The 12,500-nt window shown below is 36.2% G+C and overlaps 1 protein-coding gene across 1 annotated transcript in view; it reads left to right on the plus strand.

Annotated features, from left to right (window-relative positions):
- LOC119580362 (dynactin subunit 1-like) overlaps positions 1-12,500 on the plus strand; it is a 49,093-nt gene that overhangs the window by 8,347 nt on the left and 28,246 nt on the right. Inside the window, 2 exon segments of the mRNA XM_037928469.1 lie at positions 996-1,049; positions 5,212-5,320. Coding sequence (XP_037784397.1) covers positions 996-1,049; positions 5,212-5,320 — 163 coding nt within the window.

Genomic DNA, 12,500 nt, shown 5'->3' on the forward strand with positions numbered 1-12,500 from the left:
TTTTCAGAATTTAAACTTGTTTTGCATTATTATTTTGACAAATATATTGCCTTCCTCTTCATGAATTTTAAGTTTGAACAGGAGATGGCTTGAATTAAGCAGAATTGTTGGAATAATTGTTGGCATTTTTCTTTTTCTTTTTCTTTTCAGTATCATAATAGGCAATTTGCCTCATCCTTTCTTACTCACTCATTAAATTCCACCCCTCATCATCATGTTGATCTAAACACCAAATTTGGAACCACACATTAGTTCCCCATTCCCACAGTGGTGGATGGCGGTGCATCAAGAGCTCACACGTTTTTGTAGTCAGAGTGCCCCATAAACCAGTGCCATAGAAATTGTAAGGTGGAGGAATGCCCAGTGTGCTAAAGTTCTCATAACTTTTTTCTGTCGGTGTCGTGGTACAGATCATCAGTTTGTAGGGAGTTGCCTGTTTTTCGTGGTAAATTAACACCCTAGTTCAAACATTTTCCAGTAGGTAATTGGACTTATATTTTTTATTTATTAACTTTTGTTTTGTTTTCCTTCCTATTTTATTTTTATTTTTTTTTTACCCTTTTTTTTACAATACAGTTGTAGGTGTGGTCCCAGTGCTGCACTTTAGTATTGCACTCTGTCAACCAAGAAGTAAAACTGTCTCCTTGTATCTTTTTCTTTCCTATTTCAGTTCTTTATTTGTTTTTTATTTGTTTATTTTTTCGTTAGTGTTTTAAAAAGACCTCAAAGAAAGATTCTTGTTTATATTTCTCATGTGATAGTAAAGGCAGCAAGTTCAGAACTTCTAAAGAAAGAGAGAGAGACACAGAAACTTATTTCAATAGTTTATGTGATAATATCTTTTCATGCAACAGAAAATTCCATAGTGCATTTGAAATACTAAGATTGTTCATAGAGAATTTTGAGGTTCTGTGAATATCTTTTCATACAGCAGGCCAACACATTTTTACAAATATTTCTTTTTGTAACTTGATTTTTGTTTTCCATGCTGTCAGTCTGAAAAGGAAACCAACGGGAAACCCTGTACCACAAAAACCAGACCGACTGAGGTAGGATACAAGTGATGGACCAGAGATTATTATTTTTCTTTAATTTTTTTAAAAAATTGATGTTTTGATGTTAGACTGCAGCTTACTCTGGAATGCAGGCTGATCATTGATATTATATTTAGTATGTGTTGTGGTGGTTGTCTGAAGCAAGCAGTAGCGGTGCGAGAAAGCCACAGTCTCTTTGCGGTGTTGCATCTGTTTTACGAAGGTCTTGCATGCTCACCAGTGCTTGGGTGACTTCTCCCCCCAGCATTAGGGATGCTTCAATGGGTGTTTTTTGAGCGGTGGTTCCTCTGGGAAATGGTCTTGGAAGTTTCCAGGTGATTATTTTCTCTTTTTTTATTTGCTCATCTTTACATCTGTAGGTATCTGTTTTTTTTCTAAACCTTTTATTCCAGTATTTTCCTCAAGGTACAGGAAGCCACTGCTGAATGTGACTCCGTAATTTTATCTTATTACAGGTTACCTATGTTTGGTAAATTGCAGCAGCCCCGAGCGTTTGGGTCAACCATTCCAACCCCTCCAGGTTCTTCCCATCTTGCTAGAACCCCCTCCCTCACCAGTGTGTCCTCCTCCCCTTCCCTCTCTCCCCTTACAAAGACTCCATCCCAGACCTCCCTTCGGTCATCCAAGACTGACATCAGTAAACTCCAAGGGTCGAAGTCCGACCTGACCAAATCAGAGTCCCTCAGCAATGTATCAAGAGTTACCCCAAAACTTGACTTGTCAAAGGTTTCATCCAAAATTGATTGTGGTGATAAATCCCTTTTAAAGCGCCCCCCCTCTGTGTCCTCAATTGATTCTATGGATGGGGGGACAGTTAGCCCCCGGGGCCTACCTTCCAAGGCTATTGGCTCCACCCCATTCCGTAAGCCCATTGCCCCCACCCCATTGAAGTCCAGCACAAGGAAGAGCGATCCACAGGCCAAGTATGACCGAAATCATTTATGCTTTTCTTTTCCCAGTGTACAAATCTGACTAACTTTCTTGTAAATGTTAAAGATGGCCTTGGGATATGCTCCAGTGTATAAGCTATTCTGCCTTTTTTCTTTTTCTTTCATATATATATATATATATATATAATATATATATATATATATATATATATATATATATATATATATATATATATATATATATGTATATATATATATATATGTATATATATATATATATATTATATATAATGTATATATAATATGTTATATATTATATATTATATGTACATGAGGGCAAGGTTGCATGTAAAGGAGGAAGTTTTTCCATCTTATCAATTATTCTGATTGATTGATTAACTTCTGTGTAAGGGAGATAGATATCAGAACATCCAGATAAGTAGAGGGAAAGTGTAATGTTCCCAAGCCTTTATATCTCTTTGACTAACTTGTACCTATTTTAGGTGAGACGTCACTTCCTCAAAACTTCATAAGTTGGACGTTAGTTTATACCATAAGAGAATAGGATATAGGTGTGGAGTTAACTAGATATAATTTTTTTCCCATATATCATTGCAAGCTTCTAGTGCTATGTTACTTAATAAAATTGAGAGTGTGTTGGTATCACCATTTTTAAGCAGTCCATTTTGAATTCAGCATGACTGGAAATTTATCATCTCAGAACTGATTGTTCCTCATTTATATGAGGAACTGTATGGTCATAAGGACTGTCATAAGGACCAATTCTTCTACTTTCTATTGTTGAATTATGATTTTCTTTGTCAGTCAGATATTCACACAGTCATTGCTGAAAGTCTGTTAGACAAACCACAAGTTAGGAAAACTTTGGAAAGCATACTATAGAACATATCAAGTGGACCATTATTATTATATATATTAATTTTAATCAGTGTCAAAATGTGTTTTGTGATTAAGATGCTTCAGATACGTACTTGGCTTTCAAAGGTTGTCTTTGCAAGCATGTTAGCAAAGTATATGATGCATGGAAATATTCTGCTTCAGTGTATGTATCTTTGGCCAAAGAGCCAAGTTGAAAACTCAGTGGTTGCTATGTTTCAGCAAAAGAATGGCATGGTGATTGAAAAATATGATTCTAAATAAGCATTGCAAGTATATGCTTTTTGCAGTAGCTAATAAGCATTCAGGAACTGTTTAATTACCTTATTTCATTGGCTTTGTGCCATGTTAATAGCTGTTTGTGTTGATCTAATATTTGTTTTGCTTGACTTCGTTCAGATAAACAAAGTGGGAGAATATCTTTGTGTGTGTGTATGTATGTATGTATGTATATATATATATATATATATATATATATATATATATAGATATATATATATATATATATATATATACATATATACATATATACATATATACATATATACATATATACATACATACATACATACATACATACATACATACATACATACAACATACACATACACACACACACACACACACACACACACACACACACACACACACACACACACACACACACACACACACACACACATATGTATATACATATACATACATATACGTACATATACATACACAAATACATACATAAATACATACATACATACATATATATATATATATATATATATATATATATATATATATATATATAATATATATACATACATACATACATACATACATACATACATACATACATACATACAGACACACACACACACACACACACACACACACACACACACACACACACACACACACACACAGGGGCGTCACTTCATGTTATGAGTTGGGGGGGTGACGGGTAAATTTGCCCTGAAAAAATAATTTTTGCCCTGCAAATCACGAAAAATAAAATGCTCACTAGCTCTATATAAGTAGCCCGGAATAGACCATCAACCAGTATTATATATCGTATTATTGGTAGAAAATTATAAATTATAAATACCAGAAAATTTGCCATGCAGAACTAGATTTTGCCCTGCAAAAAGAGGCTTTTTTAAGAGTTTGGGGCGGCGAACCCCCCCATACCCCCCCTTAAGTGATGCCCCTGCACACACACACACACACACACACACACACACACACACACACACACACACACACACACACACACACACACACACACACACACACACACACACACACACACACACACACACACACACACACACACACATACACACACACACACACACACACACACACACACACAAACACACAAACACACAAAAACACACACATATGCATATATATGCATATCAGAAACCACCAGTTGTAGCTTATTACACTGGAAATCAAGAAATTTGAAAAAGAAAATTATTAGTTTTATTTTGAATTCATAGGGTTCAGCAAGTAATACTGTCTACCAATGTATGTAGCTGAAAGTTTGCAATTCTTCTGATTATTTTAGATACATTCTCAGTATACCTATTCTGTTCTCTTAGTACTGGTAGTAAATTGGGTTCAACAAATATGTTTATGTATACGTATCTGTTGTAATTTAGTTATGGATTCAATCCTATTCTTAGAGAAAAATCATCCTTGAACAGTGTTTATTAATTACTGATTTGTTCAGTGTTGCTTATCAGATATATATAGCTGTTAGTAATTTGAGTTTGGAAACAAGTTAGTACATTAATATATGTGGCAAACCATTCTTCGGTGATTACCTGGGATAATTGTATGGTACAAGTGGCTAAGGTATGAGGTATTAAATATAGACTCTCCTAGTTGGATATGTATGTTATGAAACTTTGTATTTACAGCTATAACAAGGGTTATGTACTGGCCCACTTTGTGTTTGTTGAATTGCTTAAGGAACTCTATGCATTTTATATAATATGGTTGCACTAACAATCTTTCTCTGTCCTGACCTGTTCATGTGACTTATACTGTCCTGTTTTTGCAGCTTTAAAATATAGTAATAATAATATTTACTGATGGAAAGGTTGGAATTAACTTGGTTTTAATTTCCAGAAATGCTCTTGAATTTTGTTTTGTTTTGTGTATATATATTCTTTTCGATAAGTGAAGAAAATGATGTTGCTTCTTAAGTTTACATTTGTTTTTTAAAGATAGAATTGCTGTTTTATTAGTTTAGTTATTGATACTTTTTTGTTATTCGCAAGGTAAACTACCAAATGCCTAGAATGCTCAGGACCAAGTTAGCTTTCATAGCTGAGACAGGTTGTAACTCATTGGGCTGGGAATTACAGGTTGCCCATTGGCAGCACTGGTAAAAGTGGGGCTTCGCGTGATGAGAGGACCCCGAGCAAGGAATCGTCACCACGGTCCGACATGAAGAAGACCTCGTCGTTTGTTGAAGTAAGTACATCCATTGATGCTTTTGTCTCTTTGCTGAGTTTATTTATATGTTTATTTATTCATTCCTTTTCATATATGCCTAAATGAAACTCATCCAAGCAGTGGGTGGTGGGTTAACACAGCATGGTCAGGTTTAGGAGATATGGATGTAATTACTGATTAAAAGATATTGGATTCTGCTTTTTTATTGTTGCTAGTATTATGATGATGAAGATGATTAGTATTATTGTATTGAAAATTTTGATGATTGCAGCATTAGAATTTACTTACCTACTACTCACCAAGAGCTACAGTACTTAAGGTCTATATTTTGTATTGAAAAAATCTCCCTGTTTCTTGGAAAGCATGTTGTGACAGTATAACCATGCACTCAACTAACACAGGCTGATGACTTGCAGATTCTAGCGTTGCATATAGATATACATATCTTGTTTATATTTAACCATTATTGCAGTATGTTTACTTAACCCCATCTTTGAGTGACATGAACAATGGTTAGTTAATGAAATTATGCCATAGATGATGATGCTGGCGACAATTGTGTGGCAACTTCTATGAGAAGGCATCCTATATGTTTGGTACTTGTGTTAGTTTTATAAGATTGATCCAAAAAGAGAGTCAGAAATTTCCTCTTGTCAAAAAATGCCACAATACCTTGACTTGTTAGTTCCTAGCATCTTGCTAGGCATTTAAGATTTCACAGATTCCCAGAACCTGCAGTTTGTTCTTCTTTTTACTTTCCTTTTTTTTCCTGGGGTCTGTCTCTCTTTTAATTCCAATTTTCTTTTCACATTCTCCTGTTTTCCTCCCTCAGCTTTTCATTTTTCCTTTCCATTGCCTTCATGTTTCTTGTTTATTCTTTTTTTTTCTTTCTTTCTCCTACTCCTACTTCTCTGCCTCCTCCTCCTCCTCCTCCTCCTCCTCCTCCTCCTCCTCCTCCTCCTTCTCCTCCTCCTCCTCCTCCTACTCCTTTTTCTCTTCCCCCCTTTCTCCTCCTCTTCTTTTGCTTTATCCTCATCCTCTTTGTCTTCCTCTTCCTTGTCTTTCTGTTCTTCCTCTTCCTTCTCCTCCTCCTCCTCTTCCTCCTCCTCCTCCACTTCCTCCTCCTCCTCCACTTCCCCCTCCTCCTCCTCCACTTCCTCCTTCCTCCACTTCCCTCCTCCTCCTCCCCCTCCTCCCTCCTCCTCCTCCCCCCATTTTTATGCACCTCTCTTTCCCCAGGTCTTGCCTATCCCGGTAATTTACACTTTTTCATTGCTATTCTCCTTATTTATTTCCCTTATTTTAAATTTACCAAATATGTTTCATGTAAGCACAAAAACTAGGAGGTGCTAGCAAATTTAGAAGTCCAGCTAAAGTCAATTAGAATATAATTTAGAGAACATTTATAAAAGTACCAAAACCTTTTTTTTTTTTTGAGATATTGATTTTATTATGCATTATTATGTTAAGAAATTTAATTCAGTGAATTTATTCCTTAAAGGTAATGGGGTCACCAATCTTCTCAATTGTTCATTTCAGTCATTTTTTGCTACAAACTCATGAAGATCTTGATTGTAACTCTTTATGCTGTATGTGGTTACTATTGATTGCATTTGGGTGTGAGAGAGTACTAATCCACTATTTTTTGAAGGTGATGGTTGACAGGCTCTTCTGAAATCCCATGATGGATGTCCCCCTTTTTTTTTTTTTTTTTTTTTTTTTCTTTGCTTCCTTTTCTTTTCTTTTCTTATTAAAAGAAAGTCACTGGCATTTTTCCCTCCTTCTCTCTTCATAGAAAATTTGGGGGTTAGCACAGTTTTACCAGTCCCTCCTAATTCTCTGTTGCTACCCATATTAAGAGTCATCTTTTTTCCTCTGTTTATTCTATTAGGGAGGGAAACCTTGGAAGGTATCTGTGAAACCACAAGACAACTTCTGTCATTCCTGTGTTGATGCAACCACATGATACCAGACACTTTCTCGTTTTCTATTGCTAAGGGAAAAGAGAAAATCGGCTCACAAGTGAAATTCTTTCAATGAAAGTTTGATAGTCACTGATGAAAATAAGTCAAGAAGGACTTTTCTACTTTTATTGATTATTATTATGTTTTTGGTTTGCTTTTAAAACTTGGTGATGGCAGATTTGCCTTTTAGATGCAAGGTCTGATAGATTCACTTTCAGAGCTGAAGGCAGCAGGAAGTGAATTCAAGCAAATTGTATATCTTTCACATAGTGTGCCAGACTCCACCTTGAATTTCAGCTGCATGAGTCATTGATTTAAAAAAAAAAAGGAAAAAAAAAAAAACACGCTGCTTCTGTTGTCTGTGGGTCAGATATTAGGAGTCTTGTCAGCCCTTTTTTGATGCTGCTCATTTTTGGACATGCAAATGGGCGTTCTAGAAATTCCGCTGAAGGCTCCTAATACCTGATCACAACAATCCCTTCGCCCACCACCAACACACCAGGTAATCATCCACCCCACAGTTCTTGGTCACTATATTACTTGGGCGTTACAATCAGAAATTTTGATGTTTCTGGCGTGAGTCCGTGATGGCTGGCCAAAGATATATATGCAAAGTGGTTGGCTTCCTTTATTTTTCCTTAGCTGTGTTCTGTCCGTTATTGATTTTTTTTTGATTGATGGAGTGAGTGTATGTAAATGAGTGTATATCTGTATTAACCCATTCCTGACAGGTGGCATGTACGCACATGCCATGGCATGGCGGGACTATCTGCCGGGGGCATGTATGTACATGCCATGGTGTATGTATGGACATGCCATGATTTATTTTTTGTTACAATCATGGCAAAATATTATTTTTCTGCCAGTGAAAGTGTGATTAAGTCATTTTTAACACTTTCTAATTTTTACTATGCAAAAAAAAAAAAAAAAAATGCAACAAACCGACGATTTCAACTCCATGATGCCGCACACTGCTTATTTTATTCAGACTATAGAATGAATAATGATCAACTATGGAGTCTATATAACAACAAAAATACCCTTCAGTCTCGATTTATCAGGAAGTTAGAGACTTTAGAAAATAATGAAAACTGAAAGTACAACATATCTTGGTAGTATTATACAAAGAAACAGCATGGGATGCTGGTATTTGGCATGAGTGGTCGCTCATGTTAGGGCGACGATATAACATAGTGGCCCCGGCAGTGGGGCCCGGGCCACTATGAATACTACCCGTCGGGAAAGGGTTAATATGGTGTGTGCGTGTGTGTGTGTGTGTGTGTGTGTGTGTGTGTGTGTTGTGTGTGTGTGTGTGTGTGTGTGTGTGTGTGTGTGTGTATGCTTGCATGCGTGTGCATGTGTGTCAGCATATGTGTGTGTGTGTGTGTGTGTGTTGGTGCGTGCATGCGTGTGTGTGTGTGTGTGTGTGTGTGTTGTGTGTGTGTGTGTGTGTGTGTGTGAGAGAGAGAGAGAATAATTCATGTTGAGGACATGCAATGAAAGAGAGAAAATAAATATATATGTACAAAGATACACACATATGTATTTAAATATTTATACTGTTTCTCAACCAATAAACTTTGAGGATAAGCAGACCCATTACACAAGATATTAAGCCAATAAATCAAGGCCTTTATATAAAGGTACTATGTTAAACAGAAACTGTGTAAACATTGTCATTACAACACAGCCTGGAACTCTCAGACTGCTTCATGAACAAAAATCCCAGAGAACATTGTGCTTTGTAGTGCTTTATCCACCCCCCCCTTCCCCCAAACACACACAACTTTTTACGGCAGTCTCACGGTGCTCGTATCGCCTGCTCAAAGTATCTGATAACGCCACTCGTTACCAATAGTTGCTTCTTTGTATGAGTTGCACATTACCACTAGCACATTTTGTCCTATGGCCAGAATTCTTTAATGCCATTACGGTGAGCATGCAAGTCAGTTTGGTTGCAATCGCTCAGCAGCGAGGAGGAGGAGGAGGAGGAGACGACAACAGTTCAAGAGAGCGAGAGATGGGATAACCAGTGATTGGGAGCAGGGCAGTGGGAGGTCTGCATATGTGGGATTTTTCTCTTTTTATTTTTAGGGGTTGCAGGGCACCTACTAGCATGTTGCTTTTCCTTTTTTTTCTTTTTTTTCTTTTTTTTTTCTTTTTTTTTCTTTTTTTTTCTGTAAGTAAACTCTAGAAATGTTACAGTTTAAAACCCATACATGACTTGCCATTCAGCATTCATTTAGTTTTTCAGGTAGCCAAAAGATTCCGTAGGACATGTACAATGATCCTATATATATATTGTACTTTGTGGAACGTGATATATGTGGAAAGGAATTTGGGATTGTTGGGTGTTTCAGTGGGAAAACCTTTAAGCATTCCAAGAATATGTAGCGATGAATAAAAGAACTGCAGAATTTTAGTGGCCAAGTTCTCGAAAATTTATGATACAGATTCTTGTTATCTTCACCATGATGAAAAGAGTTTTTATTTATTATTATTATTATTATAACATATATATATGTATATATATATAATATATATATATATATATATATATATATATAAAAATATATATATATAAAATATGTATGTATGTATTTATATTTTTTTTTCTTTCTCTCTTTCTTTCTTTCTTTCTTTCTTTTTTTTTTTTCTTTTTTTTCTTTTTTTCCAAATGTTTCTGTTTATCTATAGTGAGCTTTTTCTTTTATAGGAAGAGAATTTGTTATCTATGATAGAGGAAAGGTTTTTGTTTTACACACACATACATACACATACATACAGTTATATCTGTATATATTTGTATGTATATTTGTATATTATTGTGCTTATGTACATATGTGTGTGTGTGTGTGTGTGTGTTTGTGTGTATTTATGTATTTATTTATTTATATACATATACATTAATATATACATATACATATATATGTGTATATATACATATAAAATACACACACACACGCACACACATATATATAGATAGATATAGATATAGATATATTTAAATATACATGTATTTATATATACATATATTTATATATACATATATTTATATATACATATATTTATATAAAATAATATATATATATAAATTTTATAAAAATATATAATATATATTTTATATAATTACATATTATATTCATATTAAACATATATATATACACATATATATACATATTAATACATATATATATATATATGTATATATGTATATGATATGTATATAGTATATGTATATATATATGTATTTTATATATATATTGTATATATATATGTAATATAAATATATATAATTTTATATTATATATAATAATATATTTGTATGTAAATAATGTGTGTGTGTGTGTGTGTGTGTGTAAATGTATATGTATATATGTATATATACATATATGTGTGTGTGTGTGTGTGTGTGTGTGTATGTAAATATATAAATATATATGCATATACATGTATAAGTATATGTATGTGTATATATATGTATAATATATAAATATATAATACATACATAAACATATAATTTTGCATATATATACATACACATATGTAGATGCATATGCCTATGTATGTATATTTATTTATAAAATTATATATTTCAATATATATATATAGATATAGATATAGATATAGATATAGATATAGATATAGATATAGATATATATATATGTCTGTACATATATGTTTATATTCATGTATACATATATATATAAACATACACATACACATATATACATATATATTTATATATTTACATATACATATTTATGTATTTACATATACAGAAAAATACTATATATATATATATTTTGATATGTATATATATATATATATATATATTATATATTATATATATATGTATATATATATGGCAGGCGCCAACCCACCATGAAGCTTGTGGGGGAAAGCCCTCGGGGGAACCCCACAGGGGATAGGCGGTTTCCCCCCCGCCTGCCGACCCCCTTTATTTTGGGGCTGTGTTGGCGGGGGGGGGGCAGGGTTTTTTTGGGGGGGGCTGCAAACCCCGGAAGGGGACCACCCGAGGCTTAACCCAGGCCCTGGGTTTTTTCCGGGGTAGGCGTTTGGAACATCCGGTTTGCGGCAGGATGAGCGGTTTCCTTCTCCCATCCGGGGGGTTGAAGCGACTGGGAGGTTTGGGGGGGCTGCCCTCCCCCAGAGGGGGAGAAGACCTTGGTTTGCGGACGATCAGTTTTGGGGTTTTTTTTTTTTTTTTTTTTTTTTTTTTTTTTTTTTTTTTTTACAAAAAAAAAAAACCTTTAAAATTTTTACCTGGTCGGGCCGTTTGCGATGGTCACCCCCTCCAGGGTGGAGCCATTGCCATCTTCCAGTCGATTCAGCCCGCGGTAGTCGAGGTGACACCGGTTGATGAGCGTATCATGGCATTGAGACTGAAGCATGCTTTTGGCTTCTTGTCTCTTATTGCTGTATACGCTCCTACCGATGTATATAAAACCGATGTGAAAGAGGCGTTCTACGCCAAACTCGCATCTGTGGCAGACGATTGCCCCCGGCGAGACATTCGCATTGTTCTGGGCGACTTCAATGCGGTATCCGGCTGTGACCGAGCTGGCTACGAGATGTCTGTCGGCCCCCATGGCTCGGGAGCTGATCCCAGCAGCGAGAATAGCCTCCTTCTCCGGGACTTTGCTAGGTCCCAGAAAATGAGGATCTCTGGCTCCTGGTACCAGAGCTCCAACCCGCATCGCTGGACTTGGTACAGCGATACGGGTAATGTGGCCAAGGAGATCGACCACATTCTTGTCAGCACACGATGGAGGATCCTTCAGAACTGCAGGGTTTACCGGAGTGCTGAGTTCTGTGGCACCGACCATAGGCTGCTTCAAAACTCCCCGTCTCCACTTCAAAACTCCCCGTCCCTCCAGTGGCCACCCTAAGGTGTTTCACTTGGACAGACTAAGGGAGGAGGAGTGTGCCCGTGGGTTCGCCACGGCAGTCTCTGACCGATTCATAGAAACCAGCAACCTGACGGACCCAATTGCTCTGTGGGAGTCCTTCAAGCGCGTAACACTCGAAGCAGTTCAGGAGTCCATTGGCGTACGCCCAAGGACAAGGCAGAATACCATCTCCCTGGAGATATTAGAGGCCACTGAAGCGTGTCGCAAGGCTCGGCTGAATGGGAATCAAGTCTTGCGTCGTTCCATGGTGCGTAGGGCTCGGACACTGCTGAGAAGGGACAAGGAACAGTCTATCAGGAA

Source organism: Penaeus monodon, chromosome 13 (genome assembly GCF_015228065.2).
Source record: "Penaeus monodon isolate SGIC_2016 chromosome 13, NSTDA_Pmon_1, whole genome shotgun sequence".
Lineage (NCBI taxonomy): Eukaryota > Metazoa > Arthropoda > Malacostraca > Decapoda > Penaeidae > Penaeus > Penaeus monodon.